At 42.5% G+C, this 26,427-nt stretch overlaps 1 protein-coding gene across 2 annotated transcripts in view; it reads right to left on the bottom strand.

Annotated features, from left to right (window-relative positions):
* LOC126484418 (Bardet-Biedl syndrome 4 protein) overlaps window positions 1–26,427 on the bottom strand; it is a 131,052-nt gene that overhangs the window by 72,908 nt on the left and 31,717 nt on the right. For both annotated transcript variants that reach the window (XM_050107931.1, XM_050107932.1), the window contains exon 6: window positions 15,365–15,518. In XM_050107931.1, coding sequence (XP_049963888.1) covers window positions 15,365–15,518 — 154 coding nt within the window. The remainder of the gene's footprint in view (window positions 1–15,364; window positions 15,519–26,427) is intronic.

Here is a 26,427-nt window from a genome sequence, read left to right on the forward strand (position 1 = left end):
AACAGGAACAGTGAACACCACTTTCTTTGTGTCCTCCTTGTTTCCTAAAGCATGAGCTCGTGGCTTGACCCAAGCACTGGGTATCTTGCCTCAAACGAAAAAAAGGTCACATAGCAATGGTACGTCAATCTTTAAGCCCCCCCCCCCCCCCCCCCCCAGAAAGAGTCACTGCAGGAATCAATGGGCATGATATTCATGCTGTTTCATTGTTATATTCACCACTGTTTGCAGGCCAGAACAATTTTTCAAATTTTTCATTGAAGCGCAGGTGATGGATAAGCCATTAATCCTAGAAGTTGATGTGGGGGCACCAGTACTCCTACTCAACATAAAAACTTACACCAGGCTGGGGTCCCCACCACCACTGACGTGTGTCGAGTGTCACTTGGCAAGCTATAACCAACAGCAGATTCCTATTATTCTCAGCCAAGCCACAGCTGACACAGTTTACAAGTCAGTAGTCCATTCCATTGTACACATAACTGTTAATGGTGTGAGCACTGAAAATCTGTTTGGGTTAGATGCCTTTGCTTCCTTTAGTTTTTCTATTGTGGATGCGATGCATCTAGTGTTGGACCACATGTCTTATAATGAAATGGGTCCCTTGTCTTCTGAGTTTTCAGATCTGTTTGCCCGAGAGTTAAGTTGCACAAACTATTTCATGGCACATACCACACTCAACCCTCTGCCCGTCCTTGTTCTTGGCATCAATACTTTTCAGAAATCAACTTGGTGGAATCCTACCTTTGGATCCTGTTAGACGCGGAATCAAAACAGCATCTCTCTCTCTCTCTCTCTCTCTCTCTCTTTAATTGGACAAAAATAACTGAAGTGATAAGTGCCCATGTCATAACCTTAGAGCGCGAATAAGCAAAAGAAGTTAAAAAAAGCGACTATACATTAAGCCCAATTGATAGAAGCAATGAGCTAAAAACAAAGACTTCCCCTTGAAGAAAGGTCCACAAAATACACCCCACAGACAGCACAGGTCCTGAACCAAAGATTAAATGTCCTTCGCCATATTGCTATGATGGATAAAAAGTAAAATGTGGACTACAACCAGCGTGACATTTGCTAAAACAGTTGATAGCTCAGACAGCACCTATACACTGGAAAATAAGTGATAAGAAAAAAAAGGCATTTGGTCAGAAAATGATGAACCTTCAAATGTTGATGACAATAAGCAGAAAGTGGTGGGGGATCACCACTTAAAAAATGGTGATGGCTAGGAGGACAGTACCCAATATGCAAACTAGCTATAATGATCTGCCCGTGATGAGAGGGCTGGGAGGAGGTTGGCCAAGCTGCTGGGAGAGATTTAGTTCCCCAGAGCTTATTCCATGGAGAGAAAACCAGTGATGAACCCAAAGTGACACCACCTGCAAATAGGCAACAACATGGGGCTCATCCAGAGGACTGGAAGAACTAGCAGGCCAAGGTAGGATGACAGCAGCCTTGGCAGCAGAGTCAGCAGCCTCACTTCCTGTCAGACTGACTGACGTGACCAGGATCCCACCTGAACATCACAGTGGCTCCCTCAACAGCAAGCAAGTGGAAGCTTTCTTGCACCTGCAGTGCTAAAAGATGGACTGTGTATACCACACAGAGCTCTGAAAAGCACTGACAGAATTTGAGCATATGAAAATTGAAAAGCCTGTGTCACCAGATATAGGGGGTGGCCTGACAGAGGGTGAAGAGCTCTGTTGTAAAAATCAAGCAATGTTCTGGAAGCCTACACTGAAAATGGTAAGTGCCAATGATGAAGGCATGCCTGACACTACAGCCAGCCTTAAAGCCATCAATGTACAGAGAGGTGCTACCACTAAGTTGCATGCAAGGATCAACTTACAGTGACAGATCAAATTCAACATAGTGTCCATAGAAAGCGAATGAAGTCCAAGATAAATATGGGCTGCCACATAAAATCAAGGCAGTGAACAGTTCACACCCACTGGAAACTTGGAAGGTAGTGTGAAGTTAAGTTTCTGAAGCAGTAGTCGAAAGTGAACTCTGGGAGGTAACAGAGAAGAAGGGCCTGCCCCACTGTGTCAAGGGCAGTCAAGGGAGGCATCAGAGAAGAAGGCGTAGGACGGGTGGTGGGGCATGGCTGACAAACAGCATGTGTATCCACTGAGGAAGACATCAGCTTCTGAATACAGACTCTCAACTGGGCTAGTGTAAAAGGCACCAGTGGCCAAACGGATGCCACGATAGTGGATAGTATTGAGGCGGCGTAAAAGGGACGGACATCCAGATGCATAAACGAAACACCCATAGTACAGTTTCGAATGGACAAGGGACCGGTACAAATGGAGGAGGGTGATTCGATCTGCGATCTGCACATCAGGAAGTACCATTGAGGACACTTAGGACACTGAGGGACTGCATATAGTGGGCTGCTGCGTAAGACATGTGGGAGGACTATGAAAGTTTCCTATCAAGCATGAGCCCAGGAATTTCTTAGTTTCAATGAACGGAAGAGCAACAGACCCAAGACGTATAGATGGTGGAAGAACCCAATTGCACCACCAGAAATTCACACAAACAGTTTTGTCGGTGGAGAAATGAAACCCACTGTTGATGCTCCATGAGTAAAGATGATCAAGACACCGCTGAAGATGCCACTCAATGAGATAGATCTGTGGAGAACAGCAATAGATGGCAAAATCATCAATGAAAAGAGAGCTGTAGATGCCCAGTGGGAGACAGGTCATTATAGGGTTAACGGCGACAGCAAAGAGAACAACACTCAGGACAGAACCCTGAGGCACACCATTTTCCAGGATAAAGGTGTCCAACAAGGCAGAACCCACATATACCTTGAAAACTCTTTCTTTTAAAAATTCCTGAAAAACAGAAGTCCCACGTGTAGATAGTACAAAAGATACCAGTCCTCCTGTAAGTGTTGTAGGCTTTCTCCAAACCGAAAAACACGACCACAGTCTGAGATTTCCACAGAAAACCATTCATGACATGGGTGGACAAATTGACAAAGTGGTCAACTGCAGAACGGTGGACTCGAAATCCACACTGTGCAGTGGTTAGTAAATTGCGAGTCTCAAGCCACCATACCAGCTCGACATAAATCATACATTCCATCACCTCGCAAACAAACCTGGTGAGAGAAATGGGGCAGTAGCTACAAGGAAGACGTTTGTCTTTACCAGGTTTAGGTATGGGTATGACAGTGGCTTCATGCCATCGTCTGGGAAACATGCCCTCTGCCTATATATGGTTGTACGTATTAAGCAGGAAGTGCTTGCCTGCAGCATCTGAATGTGAACATCGTCTGGCTCTGGGGTGGAGAATTGGGATGAAGTGAGAGCACGATCTAGCTTCCTCATAGAAAAGGCAGCATGGTAGCACTCATGATTCTTAGAAGAGAAGGATATTGCCCAAGCCTCCTCCCCTCGTTTCTGATGGAGAAGGGCAGGGCAACCGTGGGAGGAGCTCAAAATCTCCGCAAAATGGCGACCCAATGTGTTGGAGATAGCAATAGGGTCCACGATGACATCATCTGCTACTGTCAGGCCAGAAATTGGGGAATGGATCTTGGTCTCAGAGGGCCGCCGGAAGTTGGCCCACATGATGGAAGGAGTGTAACTGTTAAAAGAACTAGTGAATGAAATCCAGCTAGCTTTTTTGCTATCCCAAAGAACGTGACAACACTGTGCACAATACTGTTTATAATGAACGCAGTTTGCCATCATAGGATGACGGTTAAAAACACAGTGAGCACGTCTGTGTTTGAATTGTGTTGCAGCGTGCCTCAGTCCTCAAAGGGGCCAGAACATGGTGTAGTAAAGAGGAAGTGCAAGGAATGGAACATTCTCTGATGGTACGGATAACATTTGTAAAATATTCTACCTGGTCATCACAACTGCAGAAATGTTGCTCATTGACCTTCACCAGGGAGGAGTAAAACCTGTAGTCAGCCTTAGTAAGCTGCCATTTTGGTGTGCACATTGGTGGGCAAGGAGTCAGCAAATGGATAGCACATGGGAAATGGTCACTTGTATATGTGTCAGAGAGAACAGACCACTCAAGACAATGGGCAAAGCTGGGCAGTGCAGAAGGATACGTCCAAATGGGAACAGATGTGCGCTGAGTCTGAAAGGAACATGAGTGCTCCTGTGTCAAGGCAGAAGAGGTTAAGTTGATTGGGGAGATCAGCCAAGAGGGCACCTCTCTGATAGGTTCTGGGAGAACCCCTAAGGGGATGGAGCAGCAGAAAGGGGTGAGGTAGCTGCCCAATAAGCTGGAGGAAGTCTGCCCTGATGACATTGTATGATGGAGGGATGTAAATGGTACAAAGGGAAAAGGTCAAGTGAGGAAGGAAAATGTATGCAACAGCTTGAAGGTGGGTAGTCAGGGAGAGGGGCTGACTATGAACATCATGTCGTACGAGCAGCATGACTCCCCCATCAGATGGAATGCCGTCCTCAGGGGGAAGGTCAAAATGACCTGGGAAGAAATGTGAAAGCTCAAAGCAGTCATGGGACGGAATTTTTTTCCTGAGAACAAGTCGGTACTGTGATTCTAAGAGCAGCCATAAATCCTCTTTGTTGGATCGAAGACTGTGAATGTTCCATTGGAGGAAAAAATGAAGGGATGTCACCTCAGCAGCTGCCGAGTGCCAGCTTTCAAAGAGTTGCTGCTGCAGGGCACGGAGGCAAGAGGGTCCTGCTCCATGATATCTACAGAAGTGTCGGCATTCACCTTCTGTTGGTCTGCAGAGTCCAGGGCAGAAAAAAAATTGATGGTGCGCACCAACGACATGGAGGTTGGCCAGGCGAGGGTATCACGTGGTGATACTGTTGTAGAGGATCTCCAAGTCTGTGAAGGAGAAGACCATTTGCATTTGTTTGACTTCTTGGAGCGTTTCCAGTTGGCAGAGAAAGACTCAGATGTTGGTTAGCTGGAGGGACTTAGGAAGTCTTCATGTGAATATTCCTTCTGTTCTTTCCAACTTGCCAATTGTGTAGCTGGTGACTTCACACTGTGAGCCAAAAGTTTGGTGGTGTGTTGCACAGCTGGAGGAGAAGACAGGGACACCACTGTGATGCTGAGTGACTTCACAACCACGGTGCTAAATTTGAGGTTGCATGTCTGCATGGCCACATCCTTTGTGGAGCAAAATGTAGCAAGAACAGTACTGTAGGTGTGAGATGGTAGAACGCAGGGATTCCAATGAGCCAACAACTTGTGAGCGACTGGATAAGGCACTTTTTCCTTCATCCAGATCTCCTGAACAGCCCGCTCATTAAGATACATGGAGCAATCGCAGGAGGAGGCGGCATGGTCGCCATTGCTGTTGATGCAGTGGGAGGAGGAGGCAGACAATCACCCTTGTGAGCACTGCTACCACAGGTTACACATCTGACCAGGTGTCGATATGACCCTCAATTGTGGCTGTAACGATGACCCTGGTAGCAGCACATCGGGTCCAGAATATACAGTCTGACTGTGATACTTCATAACCTCCTTTGATCTTTGATGGAAGAACCAGTCTATCTATGTGTGGGCACTAAGGAGGCATCTACTTTTTTCATCACCCGATGGATTGCTATATACCCTGATTAGAGAGGTACATTTGGATTTCAGCCTTGGCCAGACCATTGAGCAGCCTAGTGTAAATAACACCACAGGACGAATTCAGCGTTTGATGGTCGTCAATACAAACAGGACACCCATGGAGGAATGAAGGTGCAAACAGCTGTAGTGCTTGAAAATCTGAAGTAGTCTCCAAAAGTAAAGTGCCACTGTGTAAATGAGAACAGGATTTCACAGGCCCAGCAATTACATCAACACCTTTCTGAATAACAAACTGATTTACTGTAGTGAAGGACTGACCGTCTTCAGTATGTGAAGGCATGTGGAACCATGGTGCAGCTAGGAGGATCTTTGAATAGTTAGCCTCATTCCGTTTATGTTTCGTAGCTATTGACTGTGAAGATGATTGGTTCATTGTGAGAAAATCCCCCATGACTGCCAGATGGTGTGCTCCTTCCAAATGGGGGCCTTTTTCAGAAGAGGGCATGTTGTGGATTGGCAAGACAGCCAACCCACTAGGACAGGAGCCAAAAGGCACGCGTTTAAGCTCACGCAGGCTGGCGTGAGATCTGGAACAGGACACGGATTTTAGACTTCAGAAAAAAAGGAGGTAACTGGTAGAATACTTAACTTTAATCCATAATAGGTGAACATCACTCTTGACGGTACATGTTTTACAGCATCAATAGTAACTGATAATGGCGCCTTGCTAGGTCGTAGCAAATGACGTAGCTGAAGGCTATGCTAACTATCGTCTCGGCAAATGAGAGCGTAATTTGTCAGTGAACCATCGCTAGCAAAGTCAGCTGTACAACTGGGGCGAGTGCTAGGAAGTCTCTCTAGACCTGCCGTGTGGCGGCGCTCAGTCTGCAATCACTGATAGTGGCGACACGCGGGTCCGACGTATACTAACAGACCGCGGCCGATTTAAAGGCTATCACCTAGCAAGTGTGGTGTCTGGCGATGACACCACAGGGCACACCCACCTTACGTGACTGTTCGCACCTCAGGTCACACCTCCCAAACAGCTGACAAAGGGACCAATCAGCAATTTGAAAACTTATCAGCTCAAGTAATCAAGCCTCCCTGGGCCTGGCCTGTATGAGGGGGTACGTGTGAACCCTACCTGTTGGCCTGTGGCTGGGAATTATACGTTACCCGGTCACTTGTTACGCATCAGACTCATGGGCCGGCCTTCAGGAGTGCGCAGGGAGAAAGAAGAAAAAGAGGAACCTCAAATGCCAAAGTGGAGGAACAGTAGGAGAAGGTGAACAAAGAAAGGAAAAAGGAATGAAAAACAGTGGAAAGTATTATGATATTAACTACCAAAAGTGCAGAATACATTTACAAAAATAGCCCTGACATGTTCCCCAAGGAAGGGGAAAAAGAACAAGAGGATAGACATGCAGCACGGAAGGGAAAAAAATGCTGCAAAGGCTGGGGCCCCATGGTAGTCAAGCACGAACTCGCTTAAGAGTGGCAAGCCCCTAGGGAGGCACAAATGTGATTGTATGAAGGAGAAAGTACTTGCCAGCAAGTGAAAGGTGTTACAACATCTGAATGTGAAAATGGTCTGGACCTGGGGAGGAAGATCGGAGGGAAGTAAGAGCATGGTCTAGCTCCCTCATAGCAATGGCGGCAGTGTGCCATTCACAATCCTGAGAGGACAAGGATATCACCAGAGTCTCCACTCATTTCTGAGGGAGGAAGGTGTGGTGATAGTGGGTGGAGCTCGAAATGTCTGCAAAATATTGGTCCAAGGTGTTGGAGATAGCAGTAGGGTCCACAATAACATCACCTGCTATGGTCAGGCCAGAAATTGGGGAATGGACCTTGGTTCCAGTGAGCTGACGGAGGTTGCCCCACATGACGGAAGAGAGACTGAAACTGCTAAAAGAATGGGCAAATGAAATCCAGCTAGCTTTTTTGCTCTCCTGAAGAATTCAATGGCACTACGCACGTAACTGTTTATAAAAAAAGACCGTTCACCAAAGTAGGATGATGGTTAAAAGCGTGGAGAGCACATTCCTGCATGCAAATCACATCGCGGCATGCCTCAGTTCACGACAGGACCAGGACACAACATGGTAAAGATGAAGTTTCGAGGTATGGAACGTCCTGCAGTCATAATGATAACATTCATAAGGTACTCTACCTGGTCATCACAACTGAGCAAACGTTCGTCGAAGGTCGCCAGGGAGAAGTAAAGGTTTCAGTAAGCCTTAGAAAGCTGCCAATTGGATTTACATGCATGTGGGGCAAGAGTCAGCAAATGGATAGCACATGGGAAATGGTCGCTCACGTATGTGTCGGAGAGAAAGGACCCTTGAGACAATGGGGAAGCTTGGCAGTGCAGAGTGGGAGGTCCAAATGGGAACAGGAATGCATGGAGTCTGTAAGGAACATGGGTGCTCCAGCATTAAGGCACATGAGGTTGAGTCGATTGAAAAGGTCACCCAAGAGGGAAACTCTTGGACAAGTGTGCTGGTATGTGTGGCTATAGCGAGGTCATCGGCATGGTAAAACTTTTTGCTAGTAGTGTTTGGCGTGTCACTGGTACACAGGTTGAAGAGAATCTGTCCTTGGAGAAGCTCATTTTTTATGGTAAATAACTTACTCTGTTTTGTCCAACACTAACCCTGAAGTAATGGTTGGTTAACATACTGCCCGCAAGTTTTGTCAGTTTCTGCTTGGGATATGATTTTTAGTTTTACCAGTAGTCCAGCTAGCCACACAGTATCACATGCTGCTAACAGATCAACAAAGGCCATTAATGTATTTAGTTTCTATTGGAATCGAGCCTCAATGTAGGCAGTCAAGGCTAAAACCTGTTCATAGCAGCTGCGCTGGCTTCTGAAACCAGCCTGATATGCTGGAGTTATATTATTTATTATTCCTTGAATTCTGCTAAGGATAAGTCACTCCATTAGTTTGAAGGATGTGTTTAGCAGTGCAACTGGGTTGAAACTTGAGGGGCCGTCTACTTGCTTTTCGCACTTGAGGATTGTTAGTGTTATGTGTAATTTTGAACTGTTGAGCTACTTTTCCAGACTTGAGTGCATCACTGTAGAACCTTTTCACCCAAGTTCTTCCATGTTCCCCAGCATAGTCTGTTTTATAAATTCATGTAATATGCCATACAGTCCAGCTTCTTACCACAATTTTGCTGTGTTGATAGGCTCATTTATCTCTCTTTCATTAAAGGAATCTGGTAAGGTGGTGTTATCATGAAGGTAGCTATTTCTTCATTCAGTTCATTCTTTATCTTTTCTTTGGTGGTTGTGTCCATAGAGACCTTCTTAGCTCTTGATCCGATGAGTAATGCTAGTTCTGGTGGTGTTTTCTTTGGCTGCTGACAGCAAACATTCATTGCAGTTCCAAGTTTCCTTAATAATGTCCATGCCTTTCTGCTTGCATGAATGAAATTTAAACTGGAAGTCAAGTCCATCCATTTCCACTTTCTGGCTTTATTCAGTGCTCTAGGGTTTTCAGTTTGTTGGTATTCTGCATATATGTTTTTTGTTGTGTCATCCCAGCAAGGGATGTAATGTTTCCTGAGCCCTCGTGGTACATTGCATTTGGATGCACCAATTATGACTCCCACAAATCTCTTGTAGCTTTCTACTTTTGGGGCTATCCAACATAGGTTGCTGTCAACCTCCAGTGTACTGATCCCAGTTAACTTTCCTGGAACCCATCTTTGCTTGTTAGTGGAATTTACTATAGGTATCTCAAGCCCTGTATTTATTATTGTAGGGTGGTGCTGGCTTCTTTGGAAGCTTTTTAAGACTCTTCTGGTATGATTCAAAGGAAGTGTGTTTTAATCAGTGGAGGGAAAGCACAGGTCACGTTTGGTACCAGTCTGCCACCTAGCAGAACCAAAGGTTTTCATTTCTGTGGCATCATAACTAATACTAAGTTTTTTTCCTTCTACCTGTTCTACTAGTTGCTCTCCATTATCATCATCGTTTTATAACCTCAAGTGGCATGACAGCTGTTGAAATCACCTACGTATATACATGGCTGAGGTACACAGGGTAAGACTGGAGTGGCCACTGGATATTCAGTGGTTTGTAGACTGAAACAACAGTTAAGCCACTCAGCTTCAGACAGATTACTTCAGTGCCATGTATCTCCCTTAATATCAGGGAGCTTATATGATAGAGCCATGTACTGATGATGGCAGGTATCCTACCATCTTGAACCTGCAATCTGCAGTGCAGAAGTGCATTGACAAATACGGGTACTAGGGCTGACACTAGAAACATCGGTTTGTGTAGCAGCATTGGTTTTCTGGACTGGCTGTTTGAGAATGGAAGCAAAGGAGGCAACAAAAATGGGTAGCTGCATGGCCTACTAGATCTTTTTGGTTTCTCTATAAGGGATGCACTTTGTTGTTTTTGTCTCCTGGTTCTTCCTTTCTTCAAGCAGTCTCTACTCAAGACTGTGTGATCCCCAGAGCTGCTGGCACACTTTGGAGGAGATGAACAACCAACTCCTTTGTGGGTGGCCTTACCATAGTTGCAACAAGTGGTTTCTCCTTTACAACTGAGAATGGTGTGCCCAAAGCACAGGCACTTGAAACAGTACACTGGGTTGCAGAAATAAGGCCACATGCTTAGGCAAAGCAAATTTATCATGACATGGTCTGGAAGTTTTGTGCTGTTAAATGTAGTATAAATGAGTCTGGTCTGATCAGATTGCCATCCACCCTTTTCATTATGTTTGGCATGTCAACAATGCCTTCTTTGGCCCACTCAGCTTTCAGTTCTTGCCTCAGAATCTCAATCAGATCCCTGCAAGGCACAACACCTTTGCTGTAGTTCAAGGTATTGAGCAGTTCAGTTTCTATTGCATACTCCCCAAGTATTGAGTTTTCTGGAAGTTCTTTACTTGTTGGAAACCAACAGTTACTACCAACAGCATTCCACAACACAATTGTCTGATTGACTTTCTGGTGGTTTTTTTACTTGTTGGAAATTAAAAGTTTCTACCAAGTGTTTCAGTGCACAATCACTTGACAGATTTTAAATTCACTGCAATTCCCTGTAAACCTTTTTGAATGTAAGAAAGGGAAACTTTGCCGAAGATGCCTTCCTCTTAACAATTATAAAATGCATTCTGACCAGCAGCATGCGTTCTGTTACCATTAACGTAAGTACTCTGAAAGATCCCTGAGTCAGGAGGATGGGCCACATAAGCCCTATTGCTGGATTGGGTGCTGATTCCCATTCAACTGGGAGTAAAAGGATTTAATTTTGAGGGTTCCATCTTGGTCACATGAGCAGCTAGGGAAATACAGGTCTGCTCAGACAGAGCCCTGCATGTCTGAGTAAGCTTTAACAACTGAAGAACGGCAGGTTACCACTAACAAATGTTCCATTCCCACAGCCCACAGCCATGCACCTCATACCTTGATATGTAGGGCTTTTTATAGAGGTTTTTTCCTTCTTCATGGTCCAGGCAGACAAGCCAAGATGCCCATTGCCTATGACACAAAGTCCCTCTGCCACACCATATAGTGGTCCCTGAAGCATGTCCGTAGCTCATGGCAACAGAGGACTGGCAGCACTTACCAGTCCCCACCTCAGGAATCCTGGGATTGCCAAATCCATACCCACCAAATGAATGCTCAGCCCCTGAGGGAAAAGTGGCATACTATCACAAGTTTATTCCCAGAGCGGCTACTATCGCCCACCCTTCGTATCTACTGCTTTGGAAAAGTGCTCCTGTTGTTTAGTGTGCACCCTGTGAGCATGCTTTGGTGTGGCTTAAGGATAGTCTTCATGCTGTAAAATGTCCTGCAAAATTTCAACCTGGCCACAGAGACATCCCAGTACAAGGTAGGGGTTGTCCTGGCCCATCACCCTTCAGATGGCATTGAATCAACTGCCTTTGTGTTGAAAACACTCAGATCGGCCCAGTGACATTATTCTCAGGTGGGAAAAGAAGCTATTGCTCTTGCTCTATGATTTAAAAAAAAATTCATGTGTTGTTGTATGGTGCAAAAATTTCATTTAATTGTCGACCATAAGCCCTTGGTTTCTCTGTTTAACCTATTGGTGTTCTTACTGGACAAAGCTGCTTATCGTCTGCAGTGATAGACTTTATTCTTATCCTGGTACAATTTCGAAATCCATTTTTGTCCCACATCACAACATGCAAACATGGATGCTCTTTCCCTGCTCACCATGTGCCCTGATCACTCGTCTGACCAGGAGGGACTGCTTGGTTTTCAACTAGATGCAGAGGTGAGGCACATGGTGAATGGCTCCCCATCACCAGTTCCCATACTGCTCTGCTACAATGGAGGATCCAGTGCTCCGGGAGGTAATATGCAGTACACAACATAGGTTGTCCAACTATCTATTGGGCTGGGCATTGAACCCACTTTGGAATTTTATGAGTTGCACCACCACCTCTCCCTCTTGGAGACCGATGACCGTAGCAGTCTGGTCCCTTCAATCCCACAACCTCCCTCTTGGATGGTGTTATTTTCCTGTCGATCAAAGGATTTACTCCCTGCATTGTGATTACAGCTGCTCTGTGGCAGGAGACCCTCTGTTTATTACACGAGGGTCAATGAGTGGGTCTTTCACACAAAACTGTCGGCGTGCTGCCATGTGCTTCTATCAGGCAGCAATCCAGAGGTGGAACACTTTGTTGTAGCCTGCTGCATGTGTTTGGGTCAGCAGGCATTACCAAGCAATGCTTTTTTGCCATGGATGGCCCCTACACAGCCCTAGGAAAAAATCTACTAACATTTTTCCAGTCCTTTTTAGACACTCCGTGGTTATTAGCAATTGATGCTTTTTCTCATTTTCCTTATGTTGTTCATCATTCGTCTGTGACAGCAGATGCATGTCAAGGTCCTGGTGAAGATATTCAACACAGAAGGCTTGCCTTGCATTATAGTTTCAGACAATGGTCCTCAGTTTGTGGCACAATCCTTCGAGTACCTGCATACACACAATGGCATTTGCCACATCACAGTGCCAGATTTCCATCTGCAGTCGAATGGTGGGGCAGAATGCCTTGTCCAAACATTTAAGAAACAGATGTGTACATACACAGAAAATTTCCCAGCCAATAAGGCCCTCACATTTATTTTTTAAGCTCTTACAGAGCGACACCAATTGGTGCCAGCAATCCCACTGAGCTCCTGCATGCCTGTCAGCCACAGACACTACTCAACCTCTTGCTGCCAGGCAGGCATGTCCCAGTGGTACCAGTTTTGCCAACATCACAGTTGGCACACCACTCTATGCCACAGTATTTGGACAGTGCCCACCCCAGATTCAAGTCCTCATCCACTGCCAGCACCGTCGCCTCATCCTCACAGTTCGCACCAAAGATCGACTCGATGTATGCTATCGGAACCAGCTGCTCACTGAGATGGGCACAAGATCCCCTCCTCGGGCCCGATGCCCCATTCTTTGTCAGCCGTGGGCACTCTGGGTGTCGAATGGGCCTGGCTGTGCCCGTCTACCCTGACAGTGAGGGATTCGTCAGCACCGATGGCACAATTTTCTTCCTGTCGCCAGTGCCTCTCACTGGGCTGAGCAGGTAACACTGTCAGTAGGGATGAAAGCTGGGTCTCTTTCACCAGAAACTCTCCACTGCAGTCCATCATCATCGCTTTGTGTGCAAGGTTCCCTTGTCATAGACTCTGACATCCATATGGCTCCTGCCCCCTGCTGCCGGTCCTGTGCACTTTCATTTGTACTCGCTGGTCCTGGCAGATCGGGAACTTCTTGTGCCTTTGTCTCCCGCCCCTGGCACCACTACAGATGCCACAGATGTCTCTTCAGTCACAGCATTATAGACGGTGACACCTGGTCTTACACCCCACAAGGAAGGAGACGTGTAGTAACTCACCAATTATTACACCTACTGTTCATAGCATACACATAAGTCAGGTCACTATGACAAATGGAGTGCACACTGGCATTCAAACAGTGTGCCCACAACTACACGAAGTGGCCCCTAGAAGCAGTTTAGTCAAGGACCGCCGTCACCAGGTCTGCTGTGCAGCACTGCACAAGCGACACCTGATGTGGGTAGTGACTTTATGAGGGTCCAAGAAATTGTATCTCTTTCACAGCTTTGTTTCCTTGTGTTCCCAGTTAGAACACATACCATGTAACTTTTGTCAAGGATATGTATTACGAATACGAATTTGGCCATAAATAAATTCAGCTACTGTCACTGCTAATTCCTCAATGCAGAAACTACATATTAACTTTTTGCATTATAAATGGCCACTAATAAACTCACTTTCACAGTCTGGTACTCTGCACTGTGATGTGGCATGGCACTAATGTTTCGTCTGGCGACCTCACCATTTAATGGAACATTGCTGTCCCATGACACAATGTATCTTTGACATCCAATACCAATCTGTCTTTAGAACAGTGAGTTGCAGACCGTGATTACGCAATGTACACAAACAACATTTGTTGGCTGTTTGGAAACAGGGACCTACATGGTGCCCAGACTAGCGCATTTCACACTACAATTGCCTGCACCATTTTGAGGCTTCTCTTATTTTATTTCCTTTACTTTATTCCATTTTTGAACATTTGCTTTGCATTTCTTTGTCATTACAATTTTATGCTTAGCTACAGTTAAGAGTATTTGTTTCCTTTAACATCCATCTCTTATCCAAGAAAAATATAATTCCTCTATGCAAAACTGTTAGTGTGCACAATTATTTACTTGATATTTCTTGACAGCCACACATTTCACAAAACAAAGACAAATGTCTGCAGATTATGCCTTACAATATCACACAAAACAATTAAACAACATAGTTTTTGAGGGACACTCGAGTAACAAATACAATGGAGCCTGCTACTACTACTCCAAAAACACTCTCCTTCATCATGGATTTCCACAGGAAGGCCCTATCCAAGTACCCATACAGCAGTTTTGTCTTTTACTGTGTTAATTTTGCATTTGTAAATGTTTCATTTTCTTTATGAAAGCAGTTGTTTTTCTTCATCTTTCCTGTTTCATCTTTCTTCTGAGTTCGTTAACCCTAGCAATATGAGTGCATTTTGCATTACATGTACTACCAAGAAGGGGTGGGGGGTTGCTTTATGCTAAAAAAATTCATTAACTGTCATTGACACAACATACTTTTCAAAGGCATGTAGATGTGTAAGAAAGGTCCTGAATCCGAAAATTTGAATATGCCATTTGCTGTTGAAAGTCATGCTCACCACTAATCCTTGACTTTTTGGGTTAAGTTTTTCTGAAAAATTTGAAATAGTTGTGGAATCTGGTATAAGAAATCATTAAAAGCAATAAACATTTTTTTTTAAATTTTACAATATGAAGTAACAATATTATGAAAAGGAAAGTTGCTACTCACCACATAGCAGCGATGCTGAGTTGCATATAGCCAACTGAAGCCACACAGAGGCTGCAGTCATGTGAGAGTGAGTTGCGTGTGTGTGTGTGTGTGTGTGTGTGTGTGTGTGTGTGATCTATTTTCAACAAAGTACTTGTTGACTGAAAACTTTAACTGTAACAGTCTTTTTGTTGTGCCTATATGCAACTCAGCATTTCCACTATATGGTGAGTAGCAATTTCCTTTCCCTAACATTGTTACATTCCATCCTGGATTTTCCATTGTTTCATTTAAAATATATAGAACATGGTTAGATTATGATACTGATATTGCGAGGTTAATGCTTTTCTTTTTTAAAAAAAAAAAAAAAAATTACGTCTCAGATCACTAAAGACTGCATCCAAACAAAAGAGATTCGCCCAATAACATGAACATCTTACAAATTACAGTACTTACCTGCATTATAGAACCCATTGCCAACAATGCCTTTGCTGAAGATGGGTTATGTGCTAAAGCGGAACCCAACTTCTCAAATGCTTTCTGATACTCCCTAAGTTTCATGTAAAGTAAACCAAGAGTTGTAGCAAGGTCAGAATTTTCTGGGTATATGCTGAAAAACAATTAACAATTTTTCAGCACATTAATTATATTGTTACAAGCAATGACAAAACATGTTTGCCAAGATTAAACATCACAGTTACAAAACATACTGAGGGTTTCTGAAATCTAAGTATCGATAACAGAATTCCCCATGACATTGTTTGATGAAAATTTTAATACAGGCACTCAGAAAACATAAATCACAACACTTAGATCTTGACTGAAATCATTATAAATGAAATAAATAACATTGGTGCTGGTCCTCTGTACTTTTCTGCCCTTCTCATTACAAAATTCAGTCATTTGTAATGGCATCTGAGAGGCTACATAATAAAAGTACTGTCTGTACTCATATCTGCAAAACATTAGTATGTCACTAAGAACTCCTTCACAGCTAAATCCACTCACTTCCAGATAATCCAACTGCAGCATTAACTTTTAGGCAATTTATTTCATAATTGCATCGCCATCTGGTCCCAAGCTCAGAATGTGAAATGAGGAGCCAGTTTAGCTATTTTGAAAACTAAATATTTATTTCTGTACTTAATATAAGTAAAGAGGGGTTTGTTTGAGTTTCTTTGATTTTTGAAAAATACATATTATGTTATATGACTACATTAAATTTGATGTTGAGGATTGATCAAGGAGGGTATTTTGCATGTTGTTCAAGAATAGCTACAAAGCTGCTTGGCTAAAGCCAACTGGAGAGGAGAACAAATGTGCATTTTGGAAGCAGGAGACATTTGAATATGCTAGATGTACAGATTCAGCTTAAGTAACATGACAACATACTTCTCAGTGCTCTAGTTGTTTTGCATTAAATATCCTAATATGAATTTTGCTGAGAAACTGAGTAGTTCAGAAACTAAGATCTGCTGTAAATGATGTTTCTAGAAGTTTTGGTACTTATAGTGCAAATTGTAATTTCTTCCAGTGAGCTAACATTCAACATGGCGTACTCTGTGTGTGTGTGTGTGTGTGTGTGTGTGTGTCGTCTTCAGTCCAAAGAGTGGTTTGATGCAGCTTTCCATGCTACTCTATCCTGTGCAAGCCTCTTCATCTCCGAGTAACTACTGCAACCTACATTCTTATGAATCTGCTTACTATATTCATCTCTTGGTATCCCTCCATGATTTTTACTCCCCCCCCCCCCCCCCACCTCCCCCTGCCCTCCAGTACTATACTGGTGATCCCTTGATGCCTCAGAATGTGTAATGCCAAACAATCCCCTCTTCTAAACAGGGCGTGTAACAAATTTCTCTTCTCCCAAATTCTAATTAGTACCTCCTCATCAGTTATATATCCACCCATCTAATCTTCAGCATTCTTCTGTAGCACCACATTTTAAACGCTTCTATTCTCTTCTTGTCTAAACTATTGATAGTCCATGTTCCTCTTCTGTACATGGCTACACTCCATACAAATACTTTCAGAAATGACTTCCTGACACTTAAATCTATACTTGATGTTAACAAATTTCTCTTCTTCAGAAAAGCTTTTCTTGTCATTGCCAGTCTACATTTTATATTCTCCCAACCTCAACTGTCATTAGTTATTTTGCTTACCAAACAGGGAAAGCTCATCTCCTACTTTAAGTGTCTTGTTTCCTAATCTAATTCCCTCAGCATCACCTGATTTAATTCGACTACATTCCATTATCCTTGTTTTGCTTTTGTTGATGGTCATCTTATATCCTCTTTTCAAGACACTGTCTATTCTGTTTCTGCTGTTCCAAGTCCTTTGCTGTCTCTGACAAAATAATGTCAGCAGCAAACCACAAAGTTTTTATTTCTTCTTCTTGGACTTTAGTTCCCACTCCAAATTTTTCTTTTGTTTCCTTTACTGCTTGCCCAATAAATAGACTGAATAACATCAGGAATAGGTTATAACCCTGACTCACTCCATTCTCAACCATTGCTTCCCTTTCATGCCCCTCGACTGTTATAACTGCCATCTAGTTTCTGTACAAATTATAAACAGGATTTTGCTCCCTGTATTTTAACCCTGCCACCTTTAGAATTTGGAAGGGAGTACTCCAGTTAACATTGTCACAAGGTTTTTCTAAGCCTACGACTTCTATAAGCATAGGTTTTTCTTTTCTTAACCTAATTTCTATGAGAAGTTGTAAGGTCAGTATTGTATCATGTGTTCCTACATTTACCTTGAACCCAAACTGATCTTCCCTGAGGTCGGCTTGAACCAGTTTTTCGATTCTTCTGTCAAGGACTCATGTTAGTATTTTACAACAGTGAGTTATTGAACTGATAGTTTGGTAATTTTCACAACTGTCAGCTCCCGCTTGCTTTTAAATTGGAATTATTACATTCTTCTTGAAGTCAGAGAGTATTTCATCTTTCTCATACATCTTGCTCACCAGATGGAAGAGTTTTGTTATGGCTTGCTCTTCCAAGGCTATCAGTACCTCTAACGGAATGGTGTCTATGACTGGGGCCTTGTTTCAACTTAAGTCTTTCAGTGCTTTGTCAAATTCTTCACGCAGTATCATATCTCCTTTCTCATCTTCATCTACATCCTCTTCCATTTTCATAATTTCATAATATTGTCCTCAAGTACATCTCCCTTGTGTAGACTCTCTATATACTCCTTTCAACTTTCTGTTTTCCCTTCTTTGTTTAGGACCAGTTATCTGCTTAAGCTCTTGATATTCATACAGGTGGTTCTCTTTTCTCAAAGGTCTCTTTAGTTTTTCTGTAGGTAACACCTATTTTACCCCTAGTGCTATATGCTTCTACATCCTTACATTTGTCCTCTAGCCATTCCTGCTTAGCCATTTTGCACTTCCTGTCAATCTCATTTGTTACACGTTTGTATTCCCTTCTGCTTGATTCATTTTTGCATTTTCACATCTTCTCCTTTCATCAATTAAATTCAATATCTCTTCTGTTACCCAAGGATTTCTACTAGCCACCTTCTTTTTACCTATTTGATCCTCTGCTGCCTTCACTATTTCTTCTCTCAAAGCTACCCTTCTTCTTCTACTGTGTTCCTTTCTCCTGTTCTTGTAAATCATTCCCTAATGTTCCTTCTGAAACTCTCTGGTTCTTTCAGTTTATCCAGGTCCCATTTCCTTAAAACCCTGCCTTTTTGCAGTTCCTTCCGTTTTAATCTGCAGTTCGTAAAGGTCAGAGTCCACATCTGCCCCTGGAAATGTCATTATTTAAAACCTGGTTCCGAAATCTGTCTTACCATTATATAATCAATCTGAAACCTTCTGGTGTCTCCAGGTCTCTTCCACATATACAACCTTCTTTCATGATTCTTAAACAAAGTTTTAGCTATGATTAAATTATGTTCTATGCAAAATTCTACCAGGTAGCATCCTCTTTCATTCCTTTCCCACAGTCCATATTCACCTACTACTTTTCCTTCTCTTCCTTTTCCTACTATGAAATTTCAGTTCCCCCCCCCCCCCCCCCCCCCCCCATGACTATTAAATTTTTGTTTCCTTTAACTATCTGAATAATTTCTCTTATCTCATCATACATTTCCTCAATCTCTCCCCATCTGCAGAGCTAGCTGGCATATAAACTTGTGCTACTGAGGTGGATGTAGGCTTTGTGTCTGTCATGGCTACAATAATGCATTCACTATGCTGTTCATAATAGCTTATCTGTGTTCCTGTTTTTCTATTCATTATTAAACCTACTCCTGCATTACTCCTATTTCATTTTGTATTTATACCCTGTGTTCACCTGACCAAAAGTCCTGTTCCTCCTGCCACCAAACTTCACTAATTCCCACTATAACTAATTTTAACCTATCCATTTCCCTTTTTAAATACCGGTATTCTACCCTACCCGCCCAATTAAGGGATCTGATATTCCACACTCCGATCTGTAGAAAACCAGTTTTGTTTCTCCTGGTAACAACATCCTCCTGGGTAGTCCCCACCCAAAGATCCAAATGGAAGTCTATTTTATCTCCAGAATATTTGACCATACAGTAGAGCTGCATGCCCTCAGGAAAAATTACAGATGTGATTTCCCCTTGCTTTCAGCCATTTGCAGTACCAACACAGCAAGGCCGTTTTGGTTGATGTTACAAGGCCAGATCAGTCAATCATCCAGACTCTTGCCCCTGCAACTACTGAAAAGGCTGCTGCCACTCTTCAGGAACCACACATTTGTCTGGCCTCTCTATAGATTACCCTCTGTTGTGGTTGCACGTGTGGTACGGCTATCTGTATCGCTGAGGCACGCAAGCCCCCCAACCAATGGCAAGGTCCATGATCCATTGGGAGGGGGGGGGGGGGGGGTGTTTAATATACTAGCCAATCATATTGCAGAAACTTAAGATTACTGACTAGTGTTGAAGTGTGTAGCACTGGAAAAGCATACTACACTGAAGAATACTGTGTGGAATTTAAAGCTGTTTATTGACTGGTTAAAGTTATGGTCAATTGGACAACTGGCCATGAGTACCGTACTTACGCTGACTTCCAATTAGGAAATATGCTGTGTGAATGACATGAATAGTAAAACTTTGATCAAGTACCGTATGTTTTCACATCAGGGCAGACGTGGAAGTGGTATGTGTACTGCTAAAGTAGTACAAACTTTAACCAAGACCTTGCTTTATTTAGTAGCTTAAGTCGGACCAGATAGAATGAACTCTATTTCAGCTATGAGAGAATAAATTTTATGCACCCCATTGAAACATATAAGTGAATCCTTTCTTTTAAACTGCTTTTCCAGGCTGAACCATGTTATATGTTTCAGGGAAGGCAATAGTTCTGAAGAACTCAGTGAGATAAGTGAATTATTTCAGTTCAGGAAAAGGAATAAGATCACTGATCACTGTAGTGTTGTCTGCCACAGACACCAAGCTGAGTGTCTCAATTTGTAAAACATAAGTTGGCACCAGACATTCCTATTACCACCATTACAGGCAGCTATGCAGCAACCAAGGCTGCCAACCAATGGTCTCTCGAAGGACTCGTCCTCCTTGGCCATTGCAGGCAGCACCATAATAAAAATTAATAAGAGGCCATCACAAGCGATCATCAGTCCCCTTCAGCATGGTGTCTACTATGTATGTAAGTACTCAGCCTCTCTCTTAGTGATTAGTGCATTATGGCTTGGCTACGGACCTGGAATCTTCTAGATACTCAGTTTGGATCTGTCTGCATTTGTGGATCTGTCTGCATTTGTGTTCAGCAACTCCTTGAGTTAAGTAAATGATTTTTACTTATCATATTTTACGGACCATAAGACGCACTTTTTTCTTTAGAAAATTGCCACCAAAATTCAGGTGCATCTTATGCTTGAAATTAATATAAAAATGTCCAGTGTTTCATGTAAAATTCCTGTCAGTCTTACAAGGACCATATACTCGATGCCACAGGAAACCTATCTCAATCTGGCAACATTGGATTCAACTGACAGCAACAGTAAACCAATGTCATCAACACAAGTTGCAGGGATTCACAAGCTTGCTAACACTATCTCCTCCCGCCCCGCTGTCACAAACCCAGAACACTGTCTACCCTATAATGCGTCATTGCAGTCTACGGTGCCAGTGAATTTGAATTGAAAGTGGTTTGTGTTATCAGTAACACTACAATATTTTTGTTAGTAGCTAGTTTTGTAATGGAAAAAAATAAATGGTATTCATATGATGCAGGCTATAAATTGAAAGTAATAGCATATGTAGAAGAACTTGGAAACAGATCAGCTGAGGGACAATTTGGTCCTCCACCAACAGGAAAAACTATTCCCAATTTGGCAGGCTAGGAAAAAAAAAGAAGAAGAAGAAAGGAGGAAGACTAAATGTACAAATAGAGGACTGAATGCAAAATGGCCAAAACTAGGTGACATATTGACATGGATTCAAGGACTCTGTCTATATGGCATTGGAATTAATACAGAAATGATTTAAATACATGCTTATAAGCTAGCACCATAATGGAACTTAACACACTGTAATGGTGGAGTTGGTTGGTGTTACAGGTTTATGAAGTGTCATGGACTTAGCATGTGAACAAAAACCCAAATATCTCAGAAAATGCCACAAGAGTATGAAGAGAAAATATTATCTTTCCATCTCTTTATCATTCAACATCGAAAGAAAACCAGTTATGGAACTAAGCCAAACAGCGAAGGTGAACGAAACTCCTCTGACGTTTGATGTGACTATGTAGACTTTCCCATTGTTTTTTTTTTTTTTTTTTGGTCATCAGTCTACTGACTGGTCTGATGCGGCCCGCCACGAATTCCTTTCCTGTGCTAACCTCTTCATCTCAGAGTAGCACTTGCAACCTACGTCCTCAATTATTTGCTTGACGTATTCCAATCTCTGTCTTCCTCTACAGCTCCCTCTAAAACCATGGAAGCAATTCCCTCCTGTCCCTTCTCCTTATCAGTGTTTTCCACACATTCCTTTCCTCTCCGATTCTGCATAGAACCTCCTCATTCCTTACCTTATCAGTCCACTTAATTTTCAACATTCGTCTATAGCACCACATCTCAAATGCTTCTATTCTCTTCTGTTCCGGTTTTCCCACAGTTCATGTTTCACTACCATACAATGCTGTACTCCAGACGTACATTCTCAGAAATTTCTTCCTCAAATTAAGGCCGGTATTTGATATTAGTAGACTTCTCTTGGCCAGAAATGCTTTTTTTGCCATAGCGAGTCTGCTTTTGATGTCCTCCTTGCTCCATCCGTTATTGGTTATTTTACTGCCTAGGTAGCAGAATTCCTTAACTTCATTGACTTCGTGACCATCAATCCTGATGTTAAGTTTCTCGCTGTTCTCATTTCTACTACTTCTCATTACCTTCGTCTTTCTCCGATTTACTCTCAAACCATACTGTGTACTCATTAGACTGTTCATTCCATTCAGCAGATCATTTAATTCTTCTTCACTTTCACTCAGGATAGCAATGTCATCAGCGAATCGTATCATTGATATCCTTTCACCTTGTATTTTAATTCCACTCCTGAACCTTTCTTTTATTTCCATCATTACTTCCTCGATGTACAGATTGAAGAGTAGGGGCGAAAGGCTACAGCCTTGTCTTACACCCTTCTTAAAGAGCACTTCGTTCTTGATCGTCCACTCTTATTATTCCCTCTTGGTTGTTGTACATATTGTATATGACCCATCTCTCCCTATAGCTTACCCCTACTTTTTTCAGAATCTCGAACAGCTTGCACCATTTTATATTGTCGAACGCTTTTTCCAGGTCAACAAACCCTATGAACGTGTCTTGATTTTTCTTTAGCCTTGCTTCCATTATTAGCCGTAACGTCAGAATTGCCTCTCTCGTCCCTTTACTTTTCCTAAAGCCAAACTGATCGTCATCTAGCGCATTCTCAATTTTCTTTTCCATTCTTCTGTATATTATTCTTGTAAGCAGCTTCGATGCATGAGCTGTTAAGCTGATTGTGCGATAAGTCTCGCAATTGTCAGCTCTTGCCGTCTTCGGAATTGTGTGGATGATGCTTTTCCGAAAGTCAGATGGTATGTCTTTTTCGATGTCTTCACATTTTTCCTGCAGCCATTTCGTCTTAGCTTCCCTGCACTTCCTATTTATTTCATTCCTCAGCGACTTGTATTTCTGTATTCCTGATTTTCCCGGAACATGTTTGTACTTCCTCCTACACACCAACGTGAATAGTCATTTTGTTGCCACTTCCCCCAATGATTTTAGTAATTCTGATGGAATGTTATCTATCCCTTCTGCCTTATTTGACTGTAAGTCCTCCAAAGCTCTTTTAAATTCCGATTCTAATACTGGATCCCCTATCTCTTCTAAATCGACTCCTGTCTCTTCTTCTATCACATCAGACAAATCTTCACCCTCATAGAGGCTTTCAATGTATTCTTTCCACCTTTCTGTTCTCTCCTCTGCATTTAACAGTGGAATTCCTGTTGCACTCTTAATGTTACCACCATTGCTTTTAATGTCACCAAAGGTTGTTTTGACTTTCCTGTATGCTGAGTCTGTCCTTCCGACAATCATATCTTTTTCGATGTCTTCACATTTTTCCTGCAGCCATTTCGTCTTAGCTTCCCTGCACTTCCTATTTATTTCATTCCTCAGCGACTTGTATTTCTGTATTCCGGATTTTCCCGGAACATGTTTGTACTTCCTCCTTTCATCAATCAACTGAAGTATTTCTTCTGTTACCCATGGTTTCTTTGCAGCTACCTTCTTTGTACCTATGTTTTCCTACCCAACTTCTGCGATGGCCCTTTTTAGAGATGTCCATTCCTCTTCAACTGTACTGCCTACTGCGCTATTCCTTATTGCTGTTTCTATAGCGTTAGAGAACTTCAAACGTATCTCGTCATTCCTTAGTACTTCCGTATCCCACTTCTTTGCGTATTGATTCTTCCTGACTAATGTCTTGAACTTCAGTCTATTCTTCATCACTACTATATTGTGATCAGAGTCTATATCTGCTCCTGGGTACACCTTACAATCCAGTATCTGATTTCGGAATCTCTGTCTGACCATGATGTAATCTAATTGAAATCTTCCCGTATCTCCCGGCCTTTTCCAAGTATACCTCCTCCTCTTGTGATTCTTGAACAGGGTATTTGCTATTACTAGCTGAAACTTGTTACAGAACTCAATTAGTCTTTCTCCTCTTTCATTCCTTGTCCCAAGCCCATATTCTCCTGTAACCTTTTCTTCTACTCCTTCCCCTACAACTGCATTCCAGTCGCCCATGACTATTAGATTTTCGTCCCCCTTTACATACTGCATTACCCTTTCAATATCCTCATACACTTTCTCTATCTGTTCATCTTCAGCTTGCGACGTCAGCATGTATACCTGAACTATCGTTGTCGGTGTTGGTCTGCTGTCGATTCCGATTAGAACAACCAGGTCACTGAACTGTTCACAGTAACACACACTCTGCCCTACCTGCCTATTCATAACAAATCCTACACCTGTTATACCATTTTCTGCTGTTGTTGATATTACCCAATACTCATCTGACCAGAAATCCTTGTCTTCCTTCCACTTCACTTCACTGACCCCTACTATATCTAGATTGACCCTTTGCATTTCCCTTTTCAGATTTTCTAGTTTCCCTACCACGTTCAAGCTTCTGACATTCCACACCCTGACTCGTAGAACGTTATCCTTTCATTGATTATTCAATCTTTTTCTCATGGGAACCTCCCCCTTGGCAGTCGCCTCCCGGAGATCCGAATGGGGGACTATTCCGGAATCTTTTGCCAATGAGGAGATCATCATGACACTTCTTCAATTACAGGCCACATGTCCTGTGGATACACGTTACGTGTCTTTTAATGCAGTGGTTTCCATTGCGTTCTGCATCCTCATGTCGTTGATCATTGCTGATTCTTCCGCCTTTAGGGGCAATTTCCCACCCCTAGGACAAGAGAGTGCCCTGAACCTCTATGCGCTCCTCCGCCCTCTTTGACAAGGCGGTTGGCAGAATGAGGCTGACTTGTTATGCCGGAAGTCTTCCGCCGCCAATGCTGATTATTTATCAAAATTTAGGCAGTGGTGGGGATCGAACCCGCGACCGAAGACGTTTTCATTATGAATCAAAGACGCTACCCCTAGACCACGGGTCCAGTTCATTTGAAGGTGCAAAACAGTATGCATGATAAACAGAGGAAAACTGTTCAAGTGGGGCGAAACTAATTTTGTTGTGGCATGTAATATCAGAAAAGAGAATAGGCTGTGAGGGGAAAGTGAGTCCTTCAAGAAATGCTTCGTTTTATGTGGGCAAAATTATCTGTTCAGATAACAAGATAGTTTCTGAAGTGTCAACTTATTCGGAATGATACATTCAAATATAGGCCTCATGGTAAATTGTAGAAGTGGGAGGCAAGAGGTATAAAACCACTTTCAAAAAAAGTACTGCCATGAATATTTGTAAAAGTTCTTGCGAATATCTCGTAAGAAACTAAAAGAAGAGATCAAGAAGACAGTTCTAATTAAAGAAAGATAGACTTTGTTATTGTGAAATACAGTTGTCAGCCCATATAAAGGATGTTTCAGGAGAGGTGGTAGCATAAATTAATTTGAATAAAACATTCCACATCACAATACCAAACTTTTATTGGTTACAGAGACACAGCTGCTTACAGAGATAAATTTCATTTTGTGTGTTTGTACTGCATTTGCTATGGGTTTACTCATTTTTGTCCTGAAGTTCTAGTTGTGAAGTTGTGCTTGTGTTTATCTAACTGAATTTTTCAATCTGTGATGATGATTTGTTAGCCAATTCTGCTATACCATTTACGAATACTGAAAACATTTACAGATGCAGAGTACACCGATACAGTGTTTACATACGGATTTTTTACTGGAAACGCTGCTGCTGTTTGTAGAGAATATGGTAAATGATTGTCTAACCGCAAAGTATCAGATTCAAGAGTGTTTACTTGTATTTTCACTCAACTGTGACAGATTGATGCACAACCTTGCATCATGTTTTATCTGAGAGTTCAAATGAACAAATCATTGACAACGCATAAGACATTATTTAGTTGGTAGAACATAGTCCTTCAACAAGCATGTGTAGAATTTCTACACATATAAAAGAATATAGTGGACATTATGTATGTGGGGTGTCCACCCATATCATTTTCAGTGTATTCAGTACCTTTGACAGTGAGAAGGTATACAATTGGAATTTTGTCACTGGCTAGTTGCAAATGGTTGAATAGCCCAATTAATACTGTTTGCTCTTTCATCCATGATGGTATCAATTACACTCTAACTCAAATCTGTGGTCCGAAAAAAACTCAAATGCTTTTGGGTACGCCTTTTCTACGAACACTTCTCTGTAAATGTGTTATGTGTGATGATAAGCAACCTGTAGATTGGACTTGATGTGTTATCTCATCACCTTACAGGGTCCTGTTACCCAGACTTACTTGAAAATGAGCTTCCATCATTATT

Source organism: Schistocerca serialis, chromosome 6, assembly GCF_023864345.2.
Source record: "Schistocerca serialis cubense isolate TAMUIC-IGC-003099 chromosome 6, iqSchSeri2.2, whole genome shotgun sequence".
Taxonomy (NCBI): domain Eukaryota; kingdom Metazoa; phylum Arthropoda; class Insecta; order Orthoptera; family Acrididae; genus Schistocerca; species Schistocerca serialis.